The 23683-nt window shown below is 37.6% G+C and overlaps 1 protein-coding gene and 1 long non-coding RNA gene across 2 annotated transcripts in view; one reads left to right on the top strand and one right to left on the bottom strand.

Moving 5' to 3' along the window:
- LOC117327854 (metabotropic glutamate receptor 1-like) overlaps positions 1-23683 on the top strand; it is a 105061-nt gene that overhangs the window by 74268 nt on the left and 7110 nt on the right. Inside the window, exons 2-7 of the mRNA XM_033885058.1 lie at positions 2408-2657; positions 3445-3683; positions 4536-4779; positions 5478-5667; positions 5920-6043; positions 8313-9204. Coding sequence (XP_033740949.1) covers positions 2408-2657; positions 3445-3683; positions 4536-4779; positions 5478-5667; positions 5920-6043; positions 8313-9204 — 1939 coding nt within the window. The remainder of the gene's footprint in view (positions 1-2407; positions 2658-3444; positions 3684-4535; positions 4780-5477; positions 5668-5919; positions 6044-8312; positions 9205-23683) is intronic.
- On the bottom strand, positions 13870-19692 carry LOC117327855. The gene is made up of 2 exons (XR_004532741.1): positions 19573-19692; positions 13870-14283 (listed from the first exon to the last, which is right to left on the bottom strand). It is a non-coding gene; the product is annotated as an uncharacterized LOC117327855 (long non-coding RNA).

A 23683-nucleotide genomic window follows, 5' to 3' on the forward strand; every position in this document is an offset into this window, starting at 1 on the left:
TTAAGACGCTTATCAGTTATATTGATATTGTCCATTCGATAGCATTTTACACACATTGAATTGACCCGTACTTAATACTCGTCAATCGCTGTACTTTACTACGCAATAACAACAATTCTTTTGTGAGACTACCGAACGTTAGCAAAATGTTGACCTTGTGACAAACGTGATACTATACATAACTGAGGACAAAGAGGGAATTCAAAATGGCGCTGATGTCATTGTATTAATAGGACTATATATAAGGCTTCTGAATATGTTAGTTGATGATAAAAGAGCCGGACGTTATTTGCCTGGGTGACCATTGAATGCATTTGTACATACTCCTTGTAATGTCCTATATTATATAGTAAGAAAAGACTGTACTTCCACCAAGCAATTTTGTGTTGACAATGGTTTTCACAAAAGAAATATATCAAATTACATCAATAAGTCGATTGATAATATAATAATGTATTTATAGTTACAAGAAAGCCTAGATAATCCAAGACAAGGACGGTAACTCCGGGCATAATGTAAATACTAAGACTAACAATTAAAAAAATATAATCATGAAAACAACCGCTTAAAAACAAGCCACAAACAAACTTTTTTTGGACATGGTATATAGCAATGATCCTACCCTATTACTTGTATATATGGTATATTGGTTCCGAAATTTATAATACAAGTTGTGAGTATATGATGTTTTATCTTCATGTTATTAATTGTTATTTTCATTCGTTCATATAATGTTTTTCGATTGTTTAAGTTCTAAAGCCGGGATATAAATCATATATTGAATAACAAATTGACATTTGTTGTTTTCTTTGTTTTTCGTTTTTGTTTTTTGTTTGTTTTTTTATTTTGTGTGTCCACTTATAATATTTCATTTTAATTATAAGATTTATGACGCCTAAAAAAGGAATTATCTTACACTTGCTGAATGTATTGTCTTACTATTGACCACCCAACCGCTTATTACCTATCGTGTACGAGTGTGTCGATTTAGCTATTGATTGTTGGTCTGCAATTCATGTATAACCCTTAACGGGAGTTGATATATGAAGCTTTCATCCTAGCCAGTGCACTATGGCTCTATATAAGCATGCTGTGGAATCGTAATCTGTAATCCAATACATACGTCATACTATACTTATCATTTACTAATAAGCATATATACCATGGGACGCGCGTGCATGTCTCTTCGGACAAAATTCAAGAAGATCCGTCAGCTTAATACAACAGAATCCTCGTCAACATGAGTAGAGGCTGTTTACAAATTATGGTAGTACATGTAGTCCATGTTTCACTTGTGCTAGATTGAAGTGTATATGCCTAGGTCTTCACTTCAGTATGGTACATATATCCAATAGCAAAAACTGATTTTATTATTACATCATCTTTTTAATCTTTCAAATTTTTCCAAAGTCTAAATAATGACGTTTTTATATTAGTGTCGGAGTCAAGGATCCATGTTTCAGTAAGGTATTGTTACGGTAACAAACGGCGTTTTCTCTTTGGTTGAGTATTTTCGTGATAAAGAATTGATTAGGCAAGTCTGTAGACGTAGTCCGTTTTATATCAAATGTTTATCTCTGGCAAGAGTCCGTTTTATATCAAAATGTTTTTCTCCGGCAAGATAAAAGTCACGTCTCTGAAACGGTCGCTGCATGTTCCTTTGACATGGCAAACCGCCATGATAGAATGGACAAGATGAACGACCAAAATCGTTAAAGATTAAAAGCGTAAACGTCAATATAAAGTGAAGCTTGTCCAGAAATTGTGTTTTATGTCTCCTGTGATTTCGGCATTATTTATAGGAACCTGAAGAAAGGTTTCATTACAGGACACCTCGAGACATTTACCATTCAAAGACACTGATGGCAGAGGCGCTTAATATAGACACCATATTGCGGTTATTTCGGGGAGTCTAGTCCATAAAGCGTCCAGCATTAGATAGATATTATTTGTTCAAATTTGCTAGGTAGCAGGACACGAGCATCGGATTAAGAATTTTACTGCTATTTTTGTACATTTTGTTCATGCGAAGTAAATAAACCGGCAAAAAGGGAAATGATGAGTGAATAGGATACCACACATGTCTAAATAAATGTAAACCTGGCAATGTATGTGACATTAACCATTTCTTAATTAGTTTAGAATTCGTTTTTTGCAATATTGACTTTTTTGCCGGGATTCCCATTCGCAATTACCAACGGGATTTGAAGAAACATTACAGTATAATTATATATCATGACAAATGCACTTCTGGGGCAACTAATATATTCACCTAATACGTAAAAATGTATTCTTAAAAATGTCCAGAGAAATTAACATTAAAATCTTTACGTCATGCACCAGCCGACAGTGATGGTATACAATGGCACTGGGGACCTTAACATTATCAACATTTGTATATTAACAGGTAACTATGGAGCTCGTGGGATTATGGAGTTTAAGAATCTGGCCAGAAATAGTAGTGTTTGCATCGCCAATTCTGAAAGTGCCCCCTCACGCCAAGATCCACATTTGTTTGATGGACTGATTCGACGCATGCTCATTACACCAAATGCCAGAGTTATCGTCTGTTTTTGTGAAGGCGCCACTGTCACGTCCCTGTACAACGCCACCAGAAGAGTAAAGGGCGCACAAGGACATTTTCTTATTCTGGGAAGGTACAATCATATGTTACCATATTGTATTTTAGAATCAATGTTTTTGTAATTTAGTAGAAACACACGATCACGTGTACTTATCACGTGCACTTATCAAAGTATAACATATCGGCGTCATTCTTATATCAATATCAACACATCAAGCGGCAGCGCAAAGATCAAATCGAATGTATGTCACATTAATACGTTGATGTAAGGCAATAATTCGTATGTTCAAAAGTCGTTATAGAGCTAGACGATCAGGGAACATTGTCCTCTTCGATGCTTTACTTTTTATACATTCCGTTCGATGAAATGTAAAGGTATCCCTCTTATCTTAATGTCCACATGTTCCTATGTGACACACTGTATGGCAAATGTTAATGATTTCTGAATGGTCTAGAGCCTGAAATCAAAACAGGTATCTAAGGCACGATCATTTTACCATAAATATATACTTCAACCCAATGTCGTACTGACAATGCACTGTGACTAAAACGCTCTTTTTTATGTTTATTACTAGGCAATTGATGTATAGAATCACTAGGACAGAACGAAGCAACGTATTTTTGTGACGCCAACATACTTTTTTTTTTGTGAAATTCGAAAAAGTCTAAAAAAAATTATTCACGTTGCCGTGTTTATAAAGCAAATACGAATGTATTATTTTAGGTTGCATTAGAAACGTGAAAAGTTTTTAGACAAAAGAGATTAGAAAAAATTAAATGCACTTTAAGGGTATAAAATATGCCAATGCTATTCTATTACACCGAAATTAGATTACATTAACCTTTGCGTCTGTCAACAGTGACGGATGGGCAGACAGGCCTGATGTGGTGCAGTCCATAGAAGAAGCTGCGGCAGGAGGCTTGTCCATGAAGCTCCATTCCCCGATCATCCCAACGTTCGATAAGAAATTCAAAGCTTTGAATCCGTTCTTCAACGAGAGGAATCCGTGGTTCAAAGAATTCTGGCAGGAGAAATTTAGTTGTACAATTCAAGGAGACGAAGATGCTAACCCAGAATTCGTTAATAATACATGTACAGGTAAACTGGCTTTACTCCATAAAGACCAGTTATATGATATATTCTAACAATGGGAGTTTCTATGAGTGGTCGGGTAGCACAGTAGTTACACTTTTGCCCTTTACCTCGGAGATTCACCGATCTGACGTGCAAAAGTATGAGTCACCTGCCCGACCACATCGGTTTTCTTCGGGCACGCTAGTTACCTCCCATTGTTAAAACAACTCGTGCACAAAAGTGATTAATATAAGATGGTATAACTTGTAATTATTGTGAAATGAATTTTAGATTACATTTACATTACTGCGGACTGCATATCCCATAAGAACTATACACGTTGTTCCTTTTTAAATGATTCGTTCGCAGCGACGAATTATATTTTTTTCTTCGTTCTAAACATTTTCTTTTTCTTTTTAATGGCTCAATGATAGATAAGTGTCTTTAGCCTTTAGTGAGTGTTTTCACTTCTGTGCTGAAGGTTATAAGTTCTGTACCCTTTTGTAGAAAATAACAATATGTTTTGAATTATTCTCGGTTTGACGAGCTAGTTGGTCCATTTTCTGATACCTTGTGGGATATCAGTCCACCGAATCCAGGTGTCGCGGCGTTTCAATGTGAATACACTAGTGGGTATTGTCGTTATGACCCCATTGTGTTTAAAATGAGGTAAAGGAATATCAAACTAAACCAAATAAAGGTTGTGTAATTAATCATACTCCACTGAATACATGAACATTATGTAACAGAATGCGACATAGTGTTTGACGGATAGGTATCCACAACATGATCAGATATTGTAAGTCAAGTATGGCTCATTTTTTACCTGGAATATGACACTAACAATATTGACCTCATCCTCATTTTACTGTTTAGGTAAAGAGATCCACCGGGACTTTGTACAGGATTCCAAGCTTGGATTCGTTGTGAATGCCATGTACACGATGGCTACAGCCCTCCACAACATGCATCAGGATATCTGTGGGGATTATCCCGGCCTCTGTCCGGAAATGATCCCCGTAGAAGGTCGTTTATACAAGGAATACCTTCTCAACGTGTCATTGACAACATACAGTAATGACGATCTCCACTTCGACAAAAATGGCGATCCACCAGCAAGGTATAATCTCGGTGCCAAAATATCCACACTTTTGTATGATATAGCTTAAGAAGGCTAGTTTCCATTCGATTTATTGGAATATTGTATGTATGAAAAACATAGTCAAATAAAGTTCAACAGCATTTTTTTTGGAAGGCACAGCTAAGGGACTTAATTCACCAACATATGCTGTAACCTGCATGTCATGTTTTAGTTCAGCATGGTCAGAATATATGCATGTAATTGACTTCCTTTTGAATCCAATATTATTATGAAATGCGTTTATCCAATAACTCGGCTCTTACGCCCCCACACAAGTAAAGATTTTGACAATACCTTTCCCTATTTCGTGTTTCCTCAGTTGTTTCCTTAATATGATTACTGAAGCATTATTGACGAGACCTAAACATACGATATGATACAATTTAATTGATTTTGAATTCACAGTATCTTACCCTCAATTATATGAATGGTTATGATATATTGTATGTCTTTTGTACAATCCTATGAGATAACAGGTGATATACACTGTTGGTGGACTTGGCCGACGTTTGCAGTAACATACATAGTTCATAGTATAACCATGTGTTTGACGTTGAAAATAAAATAAGTTGATTGAATTATTGGTCTATTGTAAAAAAAAAATTCCATTTTTGTTTTTTGCGTATTTTTTTTAATTTTATTTTGTTGTTGTTGTTGATACATTTGTTCTATTTCAGGTACGACATAATGAACTTCCAGAAGTTTGGGGAAGGTGCTAATGTAACTTATGGGTACGTGAAAGTTGGTGAATGGAATACAGGCCAACTGGACATGAATGACTCCAAAATCTACTGGCTAAATCGCTTAAGCGGAGAAACACATACGATGTCAGTGTGCAGTCAGCCGTGCCCAATGGGCAACATAAAGGTAGATTTATTTAATACCAACATATATTTTCATTTTACAGATAAATATAATAGTTGTTTGATATCTACGGGTATTAAATAATCATATTTTGTTTTTGAGGGCTCAATTAGAAAATATTTATCTTTTTTTTATTTTCAGTATCATATCAGAAAGGCATTCTAAAATTATAGTTGAAGGAAAACAATTCCACATTGCTAACGAGAAGAATCAGTTTATTTGTTATCCGAATCAAATCATTAAACTTTCCTTTAGAATATAGAGGGAAATACCCGTTGTTGCTGGACCTGCATCCCATGTGAGGAAAATGAGTTTATGATGGATGAGGAGACTTGTAAAGAATGCAGCAAAGGATGGTGGCCAAACGAGGACCTGACAGGTAGTTATCAATATATTGGTCTTAATAAAGTTATTGTGTGATGTTGTAGCCCAATTCAATGTGGAAGAAATTTTCCCTTAATCATCATTTGTTACAGAAATAGGTTTGTCAGTGATGTGTATTGTTGGATTCGAGACTTTTCAATAATGATGAATGCATCCTTAAAACCGATCCGTGGATATATATATATATTTATAATATCTATTCATCATCCCTCTTCCAACATGTCATTACCAGTAACATCCAATGCTCTCTGATATGTCAAGATTCTGTTGAACTGTCTATGTCAGCACCAGACAAGACTACAGTAAGAGCATCCACCGCCTTGTTAAACAGGACTCCCTAAAATGATGGTACCAGGAGCGATTATATTTTACAATGTTGGAAGCCATATTTATGTCAAGGACCGATGCCTAACTGATATGAATGTCACTTAAAGTGGCACTTCCCGTGATAGTATTGGTGGTTCTGTCCCGGAGTTTGGAGTTACAGCAGGCTGATGGACTGTTAACACTGGGACAAATTCCTAATGAAAGCTAATGACCCCCGGTGTGCTAAAACGTTCCCAAGCAATGACAATGCAGCTTATATTTCTAGCTTGCCCTTCGAGAATACTTGAAATTGATTAAAAGATACTTAATATCGATAATTGAATTTTCGTCAGCACATTTCATACCTATAATTCAATTCTCGGCTTCACATTTCCTAGCAAATCATAAACAGGGGAGCTACGTGGAGTAATTTTAGCAGTTCGGAGAAATTCTCTAATATAGCCAAAGGGAGTTTCAAGATTTGGTACACGCGCGGTGGTAGACGTAACACCTAGTAGTGATGATTTCAATTGGACAAACTACCAATCTAGAGAAAAAAATAGTTAGTTTAGGGCGAGGCAGGTGTTTCTTGTCTTAGGGCTAATATTATAGTGTTTTAAAGTATACACACAACTTTAATCTATCTGGTACAGTTTAATTAAATTTATAATTAATATGTCCATGTCATCCCAATGTCATAATTGATCCCACGAGTGAAAATGCCCTTACATGTGATATGCAGACAAAGTTAACCGCATTAAGTGTTTTCAATAGGGTTATCTCCCCTAGTATCTGTACCGTACATTAGACGCGTTATCAACATTTCATAGTATTGTGAATGAATGATATCAAACACAGTTGGCTGGTGACACAACAACGCTAATAGAACGTGTGAGTCCACCATATTGATGGTATTTTGAGTAGTCTGAAGAATCCAGTAAAACTCATAGGAGAAACCTGGTGTTTATAATCATAATTTACTGCAGAGTTCTATATATGGAAAACTAATAAATTACAATTAAAAATGCCAATTAAAATCGTAAAGTACACTGCTATGATTGTTTGTGTGCTGCGATGTGTGGGGGTGAGGAACCGTGACATGTGGGCCAAATCAAAATCCATTTGACTTGTCAGAATAATAATTTCATTTTCTTTTGACAAACCAACAAAATCAGAAGTAATTGTTTATATGGATGGGATCAGATGTGAGCGAATTAATTGCATTGTTGAATTGGTATGCTGCGTGCAACTTTTATACGAAACAGAAAAGAAATGCAATAAAATGTTTGATCACAATAATACTCATTATAGCTCGTGTTGTTCTAGGCAGATGCAAGTTTATAGTACATATCACAGCAAGTGCATAATTAATGTATCCCGGATTACTCATCATCCAATCAAATGCCGCCAGTCGACTTGGTCGTTTTATTAGGGTTTCCTATTATTGGATAGTTTAACTTAATTAAGTATATCCACTCGTTAGTCTAATGAACTTAAACATATATTACCGATTACTCATTAATACTAACAAATAAAAAAATAATGATGTCAAACATTGCTAATCACTTAATGAAAGCAGTTTTAAGCCGTCTATGAAAAGAACACTCTACTCTACGCAAACCTATCTTTTAATCTTGAACAGTTCACCAACCTTTGCACGTTTGTAAGTTTTTCTTTATTGTTATTAATAATTCAGAAAAGAAAGCAGGTGTCCCTTATGGCCTTAAAAAACAAAGTAATATTACGTTTTCCTAGGAATTTAAAAAGTCAAAAGGAAGTCAAAATATGTAAGGTGAACCATGCCAAATATAAATTTCAAGGAGAGTATCCGATGTCGAATCACAAATAGCTACAGTGTCTGCACGGATGCATTATGGACCAATAAACAGCTTTGTGAACCTACGTATCTTATGCTATGATTGGTTTGACTAAATCCGTTGGTTTTCTTATTTTTCCAGCATGCAAGATGATAGAGACAGAATATCTGAGCTGGTTCGATACCGAGGCCGTTGTAGCAATCTCCTTGGCGTGTGTTGGAATCTTTGTTACACTTTGGATCACTGTTATATTCATCCGCCATCATAACACACCCGTTGTAAAGGCATCTACAAGAGAACTTAGCTACATCATCATGTTCGGGATAATCACCGCCTTCTGTTGCAACTTTGTCCTTGTATCAAAACCTACTATCGTCTCTTGCTATTTTACTAGAATCCTGCCCGGATTGTCTTTTTCATTGATATATGGAGCTTTAGTAACTAAGACAAATAGAATTGCCCGGATTCTGGAAGGAACCAAGAAGATTATCACTAAGAAGCCGCGGTTTATGAGTGCATCCGCACAAGTCATCATCACTTGCATCATAGTTGGGATAGAGTGCGCAATCATAACGGTAATGTTAATCATAGAGCCAGCGGATTCTGAACTGGACTACCCGACAAACAAACGGGTGCGACTCGTGTGCAACACGTCACCTCTCGGGATCGTGGTCCCATTTGGGTTTGATCTTGTGCTAATCCTAATGTGTACACTGTATGCTGTCAAGACCCGAAACCTACCGGAGAACTTTAATGAGGCCAAGTTTATAGGTTTTACCATGTACACGACCTGTGTAATATGGCTGGGATTTTTCGCCATTTATTTCGGCAGTGAGTCAAGGGTGCTAACGATGTCTATTTCTATCAGTCTTAGCGCCTCTGTCTCCCTAGTACTGTTGTTCTTTCCCAAGATTTACGTGATCGTCTGGGCTCCAGAGAAGAATACACGAAGCGCCTTCACCACATCCAAAGATGTCCGATGTCATATCGGCTCTATCTCCTTCCACTCCGGAGAGAGTGTGGATATGATGAGGTAAGTCAGCAGTCAACCATCATAAGTGGTACATCTAGAAAAGTTCGGGGAACTTTTCATCCTACTCTTGCACTTTTCTGTGAAACAACTAGTTTTTAAGTGAAGACCACACCATAGTTGACGTTCTGAAACCATTTTTGTGTATGTTTCAATTTCAGCTACTATTTCAATAGTATCTATAAATACTCAACAGTTTGCTTACACCTGTATTGCAATATGATAATTGCTCCACGAACTAAGTGTTTGGAATAGAATCAGAATCCAAGTTGATTTGCTAAAAGTTCGCGTCAAACATTGCGACACATTTGTAAACTAGTCATTTATTACTTTTCTAGAGGGACGGGGGAAGAGGAAGTGGGCAATAACACCTCCTAGTTTCGCCTCCATTGTACGTAGTCTTCTATTCTGTACCCATTGTTGGCACAGTGTGGTTTTTTGGCTGTGCATGCATTTGCACGTGTCAACGACACGTTTTTAGCTTTGAAAACCTTAGACGCCAATTATATATCTGTAGATTAGAATGTCAGCATACTTTTCGCCCTCTTCATGCTTTACCTGCTTCGTGAAAACAGCAATTTTGACCATTCAATAAATGTGAATTAGCATTGGAAAACAAAAAAAATGTTCAGGATGTCAGTTTTATGATTCACTAGATTAAGTTCAAGTAAAAAAAATTCCACAAGTTGGTACTACATGTAGTTCAGCTTAGTCTGGATAAGTTAGATAAATTCTTCGCCAAACACTGTAAGACAGGGGCCGTTGTAAGAAGATGACTACGTCCCCTGGGAGTAACAGGTGTTATTCTTGTGATGGCAGCCATACATCGTGATGGTCTGGGGACGGTATGGGTCATATACTGGGATCAATCGCTCCATCACTCACAGTTTATCATAACAGGACTGTCGAGAGATTTATTTAGGACGTCTTTCTATATATTTCCGTCAATAGTTCGAGACATCTTTTTCAAAAACGTTTTTAAGAGGAAACCTGTTCTTTTCTGTAGAGTAACATTTATTATTGGAATTTCTAATTCTGCTTTAGTATAAATTAGGTAATTGTCAATTCATATATAATACGTATATAGTGAAAACAAAACAATATAAGCATGTATTGACAGTGAATCCGGTAAATGTGATGAAGTATTAAGGCGTACCAGAAATATTTGTTATCGGTTATATATGGTTCTGCGATGACGATCGGAATTCTTTGATAAATCATGAAGAATCAATTTTAAAAACAACATGTCATTGCTAACGTTTAAATCGCTGTAATACCGAGTGCTTATAGAGTAATTTTCTTCAACTGCAAAATTGAGCTACTTGATCGGATTTCTTACTGATTTATTGGTGCCATTACTCTGAGTACAGTGAGACAATATGATGGTGGGATCGATGGGATGTGTCGATTTACACCAACTAAGTACACCGCGACGACAGATCAATAAAGAACTGTCAGATTTTACCAACCAAGCTCACCCTTAAATGTAAACAACGATTAACGTCGATTTACTACGCCTCTCTATGGCCTTAGATATTGATTCTTAATTTACGCAGTGATAGTATCCTTAACTCGCCAATTAACGACTTGTTAGTCAGGACACCTCACCTAACCTGACAGATTGACGCCTTTGAATTAGTAATAATTCGAAGATATTTGGGAAGTATCTATTCGTCGTAGCCCTAACGAATTTCTCTCGGAAACCGCATTAGTGACGATGAATGTATAGACAGGACCATTTTCTTCAGTATAAGATGAGCCAGGTCAATGTCGTCATTATTCGTCTGAACTGTTTTCCCGGATGATTTAGTTGACTTTCAGGGCACATTACAAAATACACGGAATGCCCTCACTAGACTTCGAGGATAACGTTCAAACAGTACAGAAAAAGCAATTGATTATTAAATAAATTTCGCCTTCGTAGTAAATTGAAAAACCCGGCCCCCACATGATGTATTTGCTTTATGTTGTCGATTTCGCGCTTTCTTAATTCAGTTGTAAAGGAAGTCTATTTTTCAATAGAAATCAAGTTTAGTGTAAGAGGTTATCAGTTTCATTGTTAAAATGAATCATCATTTGTTAGACAATGTCATTAGGCACTACATTGTTAGGTCACATCTCCTCGTATTGTCACTGAACATGAACATCATAGTAACAGTGTTTGTACCGTACAGCTTTGTGGTGTCTCAAACCTGCCAGTGCATGTAACCTGTGTGTTACAATGTTAGCAGAATTTGGTACCAAGCATTTATAATTGACGGGCATCAAGATTTCCGTATTCTTGTAATTTGTCTTGGTAACTTTTTCTGTAATTGGCTTGTCAGTAATTATCACAATGTAAATGACACTGCTTGTTGACCTTTCCGTTTTGGACTAAAACCAGACACCAGTATTTGCATTGTCGGTAACTCTTGTTGTTAGCATTTGTATCGGCTTGTCGTAATGTCAAGAACATCCTGTTTCATATTTGTCCGGAATTTCCTCGCTAACTTCTAATTACATATTGTTTTGTTTTAGTTGCTTTTCTTTGCAACCCTTTATGTGTGTTTCAGACAACACCAGAATTGTTAATGAACATTGCTAGAACTATATAACTAACATCATTGATCTATACGATATACTAATATCGAGTTTGTAGACTATGGATTTGTATTACTTTGTGTCTATGTCGAGTTTGTAGACTATGGATTTGTATTACTTTGTGTCTATGTCGAGTTTGTAGACTATAGGTTTGCATATGATGATTTCATACATGACCTTCAGTATTTGTCGAGTTTGTAGGTGATTGTTTTAGTTATATATGTCGAATGTGAAGACCATTATTTGATATAACTTAAGTGTCTATGTTGGGTGTGTATAGACTATTGATTGTTTGTTTTTTGTTTTATCCCCCGACCAACGAAGTTTTACAAATGGCTTCCGTCCGGTCTTCCGTCCGTTCGGATTCTCTTTCCACATGATATTTTTTAAAGGAATGATATGATTTGATTAAACTTGCTTGATAGACTTAATTTCCTAAACCCCTCGCTCAAGCTCGATTATCGGCATATTCCACGCATATTTAATGAGGCTGCTGTGATCTGGTTGACTGATTGCTTTCAGCACGATATCTTTTGAAGGAATGATCGGATTTCGATGAAGTTTGCTTGGTAGACTTATTACCTAAACCCCTCACTCAAGCTCGATTATCGTCATATTCAACGCATATTTAATGAGGCTGCTGTGATCTGGTTGGTTGATTGCTTTCCGCATGATATCTTTTATATACTCCTCCTCCAGGAAAGAACTCGTCCTCGGGTTTTCTATGGGTAACAGCGATGCCTTTGCAAGCAGCATCATTCCCGACTCCCTGCATGGGAGCCAACGTAACAGAGCGCATGATTGCTTAAATTTAAATCACTGCCTCCGCTCGGGATCGAACCCGGGACCTCTGGCTTACTAGTCTTACTTTTAACCAATCGAGCTAAAGAGATTTCTCTAGCCGAGCGGTATATTGCAGCTAGATTTGAGGCTACTGCGATCTGATTGGCTGATTGCTTTCCGCACGATATCTTTTGAAGGAATGATAGGATTTTGATGAAAGTTGCTTGGTAGACTTGTTACTAATTATGTTGATTACTTTCACAGGAACACAAATGCATGTAATGATTCTAAATGCCATGTCATGTGTTTCATGTGTTATGCATGTTGCCGTCTTAATTTCATGTTATTCAATATTTGCATGGACAGGGGATCTTGACGACTATGTCCTTGTTATTTTTTGTTTTTTGATTATTGCTTTTTTTTTTTTTATCAAATTAGTTCATTTGTATGTGTTGAGTACGTAGACTATTTTCATATGACTCAATGTGTACAGTATATGATGAGTTTGAAAAATAGTATTTTATATGACTTTGTGTATATGTCGAGTTTGTAGACTGTTGTTTTATATGACTTTGTGCATATGTCGAGTTTGTAGACTGTTGTTTTATATGACTTTGTGTGTATGTCGAGTTTGTAGACTGTTGTTTTATATGACTTTGTGTATATGTCGAGTCTGTAGACTGTTGTTTTAAATGACTTTGTGTATATATCGAGTTTGTAGACTGTTGTTTTAAATGACTTTGTGTATATGTCGAGTTTGTAGACTGTTGTTTTAAATGACGTTGTGTGTATGTCGAGTTTGTAGACTGTTGTTTTATATGACTTTGTGTATATGTCGAGTTTGTAGACTGTTGTTTTAAATGACTTTGTGTATATATCGAGTTTGTAGACTGTTGTTTTAAATGACTTTGTGTATATGTCGAGTTTGTAGACTGTTGTTTTAAATGACTTTGTGTATATGTCGAGTTTGTAGACTGTTGTTTTAAATGACTTTGTGTATATGTCATGTTTGTCGACTGTTGTTTTAAATGACTTTGTGTATATGTCATGTTTGTAGGCTGTTGTTTTATATAACTTTGTGTATATGTCGAGTTTGTAGATTTTTTTCTGTATGACATGTCTATATGAATCTTTGTATGATATGAATTGATGTCTAAAATTAGCGGACAGCTCCTATATCACGTGTACTCTTGTGGGAAAAACAGATGGAGAGTGTCTGAGTAATCAGGGAGAGTAGGCCGGCTTGGTGAGATAGACACAAATAACCGGCTTTGTTTCGTAATGGGAATAATATTCCAAGAAATGTTATGGTGATGAGAGCATCTTTACTTCCAAAATAATACCTATCGTGGCATCGTTCTCTCCGATACCACCAGTAATATACGTCCCTGTCTATGAGGAAATGACCACATGATCGCCAGCTCCGCAAATAGCTTCCCAATCAATGCGTGACGTCATACGTACAGTCCTTGATCCGGTGATGCCCTGATCGGTCTGTGTGGAGCGGCGAACATGTCCGTCCCCCGTGGTTAGCTCATATAAATGTAATTCTTGATTCCATTATGGGATCTGCCACCAAACAAAATAGCGTTCGATTCCACCTTATTCCTCGGTGTCCAGTGGGGCCATTCATCATAGGAAATTGGTGTAACCTTCTTAAGCAAATGTATTTCCGGAATCATTGTGGCCTATGGGATATAACTCTCTCTCTGAGAAGATCTGAAAATAAAAATGAGGGTTTAACAGATCAATTTTTGCTTACTCTTATTTATTTATTTTGTATCTATATATTTATTTATTTTGCCTATCTGTTTGTTTCTGTAGGTTTTGTTTTCAGTGTGGCGAGGCTTAATTTTGACCTCGTATGGCGGGTGGCCTGTTGAAGTCACGATGTCCTTCCGTCTGTACTTACGCAGATGTACTTGTGGGGTCAATTCGCGATTCATTCCGTGCAAATAAGTTCGTCTCCTATAGGAGTTTCATGCAAATTTGTGTTTCCCCACAATTCATCATACTTTTTTTAGTGACGGAATAAATGGAATAACAATGAAATCCTTATAACAAAAAAAAAAAAAAAAAAAAAAAAGTGCGCTGGACCTCACAAGTCATATAAATGAATAAACATGTTGGATTCAAAATACATATATAAACATCTTAAATTAGTTCGGCGATGCTTCCATTCCAACACACGCCTCTATATTATAAAAGTGAAAACATAGTCTATGTTTAACTTTAATAAGCATTGTGCAAACGTATAATCCTGTCTAGTCTAGGGATTTTGTATGTCCACATATGTATCCATTCAATTTAAATGCCAGTATTGGTCATTTGGCGAACCATACAGATATATAGGATTTATACATCTTCATATAGATATAGGGTTTTAAATCACTACGTTTATATGACCTTTTATATATCTACATGTAGATAGAGTTTTATATATATATACTTGTCTGTACTGTCGTTATTACAACTTGACAATTTTACCTGTATATAGGTGTTTATACATATATATTTACATACATTGTATTAATAGGGTTTTATTTATCAACATGTACATAGAGGTTTTTTTTTATTATATATATATATATATATATATAAATATCTATTAGACTACAAACAGATAAGGTTTTATATAATTACATGTATATACAATGTATGATGTTTATATCTACAAATGTACATGTATATAAGGGAACCTTTACACATCTATCTAATTTGTAAATCCGAACAACTACATTGAACTTTCGATTGACGAGTCCCACAATACATCATAAAGCCCTACCTTACGTCGCCATGGCACTGAACCAATTTAGTATCGTCCCAGTGACAACATTTATTGTCACGTTTTACAACACCTCTCAAAAGTGACTGTCTCGCCGGCAATCTGTCCTTGAAAAAATATGATTTCTCTCTATTTTATTTTTGTTTCACTCAGCCGTTAGTGAGATACTGCAGCGATTTTCAGTTGCTTAGGAACGGGATTTAATGTCAAATTCGTGTTTGTCTATTTTCTTCTGAATGGAAACAGTATAACTCACGAAGAGTTGTGTCGGCCGCATACGCCGATAATGAAGTCCTAATACCGTATCGTTTTGTGCATTATATTGCAAGCGAGATCTGAGTTTATTTCATAAAAAGAGTTGTTAGTGGTTTAGATTTGAAAATTCATTAAAAAAAAAATTAAAAAAAAAGATAAAAAAATACAAAGCTAGCATACGTGCCACCATCATATTATCGCCTCAGAACTGTGTACAACATAGAACGGGTATTAATAGCCTGCCTACCATCCTCTCACGACCGTCAGACATTCGTCTGTCGTACAGAGCTGAAGGTTATCATAGCTTTGTACAGCATTGTCGTAAATAGTAATATAAACTTAATAAGACATCACACTAATGTCAATGTATACTTATTTGACATCACACTTATGTCAGTGTATACTTATTTGACATCACACTAATGTCAGTGTATACTTATTTGACATCACACTAATGTCAGTGTATACTTATTTGACATATCAACTATCAGTATATCAATATATCAATTATTTACTTGTTTAACGAATTCCATATTACAATTCAATCGCGTAAAAGCATTTACCAAACTTTGGTACTGGTCCGTACAGAACCTCGGTACTGGTCCGTACAGAACCTCGGTACTGGTCCGTACAGAACCTCGGTACTGGTCCGTACAGAACCTCGGTACTGTTTCGTACAGAACCTCGGTACTGGTCCGTACATAACCTCAGCACCGTTTCGTACAGAACCACGATACTGGTCCGTACAGAACCTCGGTACTGGTCCGTACAGAACCTCGGTACTGGTCCGTACAGAACCTCGATACTGGTCCGTACAGAACATCGGTACTGGTCCGTACAGAACCTTGGTACTAGTCCGTACAGAACATCGGTACTGGTCCGTACAGAACCTCGGTACTGGTCCGTACAGAACCTCGGTACTGGTCCGTACAGAACCTCGTTACTAGTCCGTACAGAACCTCGGTACTGGTCCGTACAGAACCTCGGTACTGGTCCGTACAGAACCTCGATACTGGTCCGTACAGAACCTCGGCACTGTTTCGTACAGAACCTCGGTACAAGTCCGTACAGAACCTCGGCACTGGTCCGTACAGAATCTCGGTACTGGTCCGTACAGAGCCACGGTACTGGTCCGTACAGAACTTCTGTACTGGTCCGTACAGAACCTCGGTACAAGTCCGTACAGAACCTCGGTACTGGTCCGTACAGAACATCGGTACTGGTCCGTACAGAACCTAGGTACTGGTCCGTACAGAGCCACGGTACTGGTCCTTACAGAACTTCGGTACTGGTCCGTACAGAACATCGGTACTGGTCCGTACAGAACCTCGGTACTGGTCCGTACATAACCTCGGTATTTGCGTACATGACCTCGCACTGGCGTATAGAACAACAATAAAAAATAAACTTCGCTAGATGTCTAGGTCAGATGGCATCAAAAAAAAGATTATATTTCTAATTTCGCCTAGTTATGTTATCATTTAACTTTTGAGAAACAATAAGTCTCCCGACACAAAGAAACAATAAGTATCTCGACAGAAAGAAACAATAAGTCTCTCGACACAAAGAAACAATAAGTCTCTCGACACAAAGAAACAATAAGTCTCTCGACACAAAGAAACAATAAGTCTCTCGACACAAAGAAACAATAAGTCTCTCGACACAAAGAAACAATAAGTTTCTCGACAGAAAGAAACAATAAGTCTCTCGACAGAAAGAAACAATAAGTCTCTCGACAGAAAGAAACAATAAGTCTCTCGACAGAAAGAAACAATAAGTCTCTCGGCAGAAAGAAACAATAGGTCTCTCGACAGAGAGAAACAATAAGTCTTCCGACAGAAAGAAACAATAAGTCTCTCGACACAAAGAAACAATAAGTCTCTCAACAGAAAGAAGCAATAAGCGTCTCGACAGAAAGAAACAATAAGTCTCTCGACAGAAAGAAGCAATAAGTCTCCCGACAGAAAGAAACAATAAGCGTCTCCACAGAAAGAAACAATAAGCCTCTCGACAGAAAGAAACAATAAGTCTCCCGACAGAAAGAAACAATAAGCGTCTTGACAGAAAGAAACAATAAGTCTCTCGACAGAAAGAAACAATAAGTCTCTCGACACAAAGAAACAATAAATCTGTCGACACAAAGAAACAATACGTCTCTCGACACAAAGAAACAATAAGTGTATCGACACAAAGAAACAATAAGTGTATCGACACAAAGAAACAATAAGCGTCTTGACAGAAAGAAACAATAAGTCTCTCGACAGAAAGAAACAATAAGTCTCTCGACACAAAGAAACCATAATTCTCTCGACACAAAGAAACAATAAGTGTATCGACACAAAGAAACAATAAGTGTATCGACACAAAGAAACAATAAGTATCTTGACAGAAAGAAGCAATAAGTCTCTCGACACAAAGAAACAATAAGTGTATCGACACAAAGAAACAATAAGCGTCTTGACAGAAAGAAACAATAGTCTCTCGACAGAAAGAAACAATAAGTCTCTCGACAGAAAGAAACAATAAGTCTCTCGACACAAAGAAACAATAAGTATCTTGACAGAAAAAAACAATAAGTCTCTCGACACAAAGAAACAATAAGTATCTTGACAGAAAGAAACAATAAGTCTCTCGACACAAAGAAACAATAAGTCTGTCGACAGAAAGAAACAAAACGTCTCTCGACACAAAGAAGCAATAAGCCTCTCGACAGAAAGAAACAATAAGTCTCTCAACAGAAAGAAACAATAAGCGTCTCGACAGAAAAAAACAATAAGTCTGTCGACAGATAGAAACAATAAGTCTGTCGACACAAAGAAACAATAAGTTTCTCGACAGAAAGAAACAATAAGTCTATCGACACAAAGAAACAATAAGTCTCTCGACAGAAAGAAACAATAAGTCTATCCACACAAAGAAACAATAAGTCTATCGACACAAAGAAACAATAAGTCTCTCGACAGAAAGAAACAATAAGTCTCTCGACAGAAAGAAACAATAAGTCTCTCGACAGAAAGAAACAATAAGTCTCTCGACAGAAAGAAACAATAAGTCTCCCGACAGAAAGAAACAATAAGCGTCTCGACAGAAAAAAACAATAAGTCTCTCGACAGATAGAAACAATAAGTCTGTCGACACAAAGAAACAATAAGTCTCTCGACAGAAAGAAACAATAAGTCTATCGACACAAAAAACAATAAGTCTCTCGACACAAAGAAACAATAAGTCTATCGACACAAAGAAACAATAAGTCTCTCGACACAAAGAAACAATAAGTCTCTCGACACAAAGAAACAATAAGTCTCTCGACAGAAAACTGGCAGAGTGAACTCCGAGACAGGTGAGTCGTGATTGGTAGTCTGTACATCATCACGTGTTCTTTATCAAAAGAAACGTTCTGTCAAAGTATCAACTCCTTCAATTTGGAATTTTTAAAGATAAAGGTATAAATATGCATCTTCATTTGGTTTGAATGCCTAAACTGACTTTAAAGTATACTAGTTTCTAATTTAATACATTGTCATTGATTATTTCTAAAAATAAGCATTGTTAAATGCCAAGGTGAACACTTTGACATCTAAAAGTAATTATACACGAATAGACTTTGGCGTATATACGGGTAAGATATCGTGTTTCCTTTTATATCAGAACAGTTAAAAATACACTAGTTCAATTTATTACATAGCACACAGACGCAGTATTCGAGCGTTTCCACTACAAAAACATGTTTGAAACATTTAATTCCATGTTCAGCTGTGAAGGTCGAGCCTTGTGTACAAGATTAAAAAAAAAGATACCGGAACTCCAAAAATAGGGCTCGTGATGTATTAGTGACACGCCTGCTGTTCTGTACACCTTGTAACTCTACAATATAAAAAATCTTAATTAAAATACCGAAATTCCAACAATAGTAAAATGTGATGAAATTTTGACGTGACACCTTTGTACATCATGTAAATACATCATACCTGAGAACTTCCGCTGTGAAATCAGTCCTTTCTTAAATGATGGCCGTACTTAACTACATGTGCACGTATCCCCTGTGGCCACATGCATAAGCAGACAGAGACCAACTGAAAGATAGAGCAGACGCCATAGGAATAAAAAAAAAATAGGAAAATAATGTTGATACTTTTCGCGTATTTTACATGTACGTTTATATAATGGATAAAACATCGCACTCGCATCATTACAAGCTTATGTTACCTTTATATAATTAATACATCACACACGTGTATGTGTAAGCTTATGTTACCTTTATATAATTGATAAAACATCACACTCGCGTGAGCGCAAGCTTATTTTACCGTTACATAATTGATACAACATCACATAGGTGCCAGTGTATCCTTATTTTACCTTTACATAATTGATACAACATCACACAGGTGCCAGTGTATCCTTATTTTACCTTTACATAATTGATACAACATCACACAGGTGCCAGTGTATCCTTATTTTACCTTTACATAATTGATACAACATCACACTCGCGTCATTGCAAGCTTATTTTACCTTTACATAATTGATACAACATCACACAGGTGCCAGTGTATCCTTATTTGACCCCGTTAAAGGCATGCTACATATCCACTATCAATATATCAACATATCGATTATTTAACTCGGTTTAAATTTCCATATTAGAATTACAATTGTGTAAGACCATCCATCATTCTATAAGTAACTACATGTAAGATAGAAGATTTCGTTGGCTATACAGAACGTTGTGTCTGTATATATACCCCCGAGTGATACCTTGTCGGACGAGCGTATCTAATAGGTCAGGACGTAGCTAACAATTGAGACATTAGTCTCCAATTCCGGCTGATTATGTGACGTATCTGGATAGAATGATCACACGCGCCAGTGAATCTCGTTTATACGCCTATTACCTCCTGGTCAACCTCTATTTGATTACGGCGCATGCGCTAGTAATGTGGATGGTCGATGGAATGAAGATTGACATTCTTCGATTAGTCTAGAAATTGGTGTTGTCGCCAATCACATCTCGGGATTCTGTCTATGGAGGGTTACCAAAATTGTGGGAAATATATCTGTGTATAGCAATAGGAAGAGTGTTGCACGTGTATGTTCTATTAGAAAACATGCGCGTGTAAACAACACATAATCAGTAAACTGAGATAAATATTGTTACATATAGCTGACGTGTAAGAACTGGCAAATTCAATATTATCGCGAAACTGTGATAAATTGTATACATGTTATATTGAAACTTTACCACGTTCAGGGAATTTCTAAATTTCTGAGGGATGAGACAAATAAAATATACTCGCATTGAAACATGTCTTTTTAAATCTGAAAAAAAACCAACGTCGTGATATTACAGTACATGAACGATCTAACCAAATAAAGATAACGAACCTGGCCGTTTTTATTGAACTAACGTGTCACACGTTATATAAAATGATTTTGCGACAAAATTAATTTCTTGAGTAAGTAGCACTGTATCTACGTTGGAACCGCCTCGTATAATTATTATACAGGGTTTATATCGGTGTCGCCACTATATATAGTATGTAATACCTGCTGTATACGACATGCTGTTTTGTGTTAACATCTAATGCGAACGCTGGCGTGCTCTGTCTAATTACTAGAATAAAGTAAAAACAGCAAAAGTAGGAGATATTGCAGTAGGCCAGACTATAACCATTCGACATGCTGCCTGTCGTCGGCAGCGAAAGTCAATAATGGCCAAAGATTTATGACAAAAAATAATTTACGTCACCGCCATATATCATAAGAGATGCTAGGCCGCGTGACGTTTTTATTCCAACACGGATGTAATTGGACGGGAAGCTATGACCGCTGTACTCTCACGTTCTTCGGTACCAATCATCTGGTGATAACCAATTTGTTCTGTGCTGATACCAAGTCGTCTAACCGCCTATGGTATCATCCACCGAAACACGTCTGTTTCTGCAGGTTTCTTCTCACGATAAGGTGCCTTGTTGAGTGCGGTATTCTCACGATAATGTACCTTGTTGTGTGCGGTATTCTCACGATAAGGTGCCTTGTTGAGTGCGGTATTCTCACGATTAGGTGCCTTGTTGAGTGCGGTATTCTCACGATAATGTACCTTGTTGAGTGCGGTATTCTCACGATAAGGTACCTTGTTGAGTGCGGTATTCTCACGATAAGGTGCCTTGTTGAGTGCGGTATTCTCACGATACGGTCCCTTGTTAAGTGCGATATTCTCACGATAAGGTGCCTTGTTGAGTGCGGTATTCCCACAGTAAGGTGCCTTGTTGAGTGCGGTATTCTCACGATAAGGTGCCTTGTTAAGTGCGGTATTCTCATGATAAGGTGCCTTGTTGAGTGCGGTATTCTCACGATAAGGTGCCTTGTTGAGTGCGGTATTCTCATGATCAGGTGCCTTGTTAAGTGCGGAATTCTCAAGATAAGGCTTTGTTGAGTGCGGTATTCTCACGATAAGGTACCTTGTTGAGTGCAGTATTCTCACGATAAGGTGCCTTATTGAGTGCGGTATTCTCACGATAAGGTGCCTTGTTGAGTGCGGTATTCTCACGATAAGGTGCCTGGTTGAGTGCGGTATTCTCACGATAAGGTACCTTGTTGAGTGCGATATTCTCACGATTAGGTGCCTTGTTGAGTGCGGTATTCTCACGATACGGTCCCTTGTTAAGTGCGATATTCTCACGATAAGGTGCCTTGTTGAGTGCGGTATTCTCACGATAAGGTCCCTTGTTGAGTGCGGTATTCTCACGATAAGGTACCTTGTTGAGTGCGGTATTCTCACGATAAGGTGCCTTGTTGAGTGCGGTATTCTCACGATACGGTCCCTTGTTAAGTGCGATATTCTCACGATAAGGTGCCTTGTTGAGTGCGGTATTCCCACAGTAAGGTGCCTTGTTGAGTGCGGTATTCTCACGATAAGGTGCCTTGTTAAGTGCGGTATTCTCATGATAAGGTGCCTTGTTGAGTGCGGTATTCTCACGATAAGGTGCCTTGTTGAGTGCGGTATTCTCATGATCAGGTGCCTTGTTAAGTGCGGAATTCTCAAGATAAGGCTTTGTTGAGTGCGGTATTCTCACGATAAGGTACCTTGTTGAGTGCAGTATTCTCACGATAAGGTGCCTTATTGAGTGCGGTATTCTCACGATAAGGTGCCTTGTTGAGTGCGGTATTCTCACGATAAGGTGCCTGGTTGAGTGCGGTATTCTCACGATAAGGTACCTTGTTGAGTGCAGTATTCTCACGATAAGGTGCCTTATTGAGTGCGGTATTCTCATGATAAGGTGCCTTGTTGAGTGCGGTATTCTCACGATAAGGTACCTTGTTGAGTGCAGTATTCTCATGATAAGGTGTCTTGTTGAGTGAGGTATTTTCACGATAAAGGTGCCTGGTTGAGTGCGGTATTCTCACAGTAAGGTGCCTTGTTGAGTGCAGTATTCTCACGATACGGTGCCTTGTTGAGTGAGGTATTTTCACGATACGGTGCCTTGTTGAGTGCGGTATTCTCACGATAAGGTGCCTGGTTGAGTGCGGTATTCTCACAGTAAGGTGCCTTGTTGAGTGCGGTATTGTCATGATAAGATGCCTTGTTGAGTGCGGTATTCTCACGATAAGGTGCCTTGTTGTGTACGGTATTCTCATGATAAGTTGCCTTGTTGAGTGCGGTATTCTCACGATAAGGTGCCTTGTTGAGTGCAGTATTCTCACGATAAGGTGCCTTGTTGAGTGCGGTATTCTCACGATAAGGTGCATTGTTGAGTGCAGTATTCTCACGATAAGGTGCCTTATTGAGTGCGGTATTCTCACGATAAGGTGCCTTGTTGAGTGCGGTATTCTCACGATAAGGTGCCTGGTTGAGTGCGGTATTCTCACGATAAGGTACCTTGTTGAGTGCAGTATTCTCACGATAAGGTGCCTTATTGAGTGCGGTATTCTCAGGATAAGGTGCCTTGTTGAGTGCGGTATTCTCACGATAAGGTACCTTGTTGAGTGCAGTATTCTCATGATAAGGTGTCTTGTTGAGTGAGGTATTTTCACGATAAAGGTGCCTGGTTGAGTGCGGTATTCTCACAGTAAGGTGCC

Source organism: Pecten maximus, chromosome 5 (genome assembly GCF_902652985.1).
Source record: "Pecten maximus chromosome 5, xPecMax1.1, whole genome shotgun sequence".
Classification (NCBI taxonomy): domain Eukaryota; kingdom Metazoa; phylum Mollusca; class Bivalvia; order Pectinida; family Pectinidae; genus Pecten; species Pecten maximus.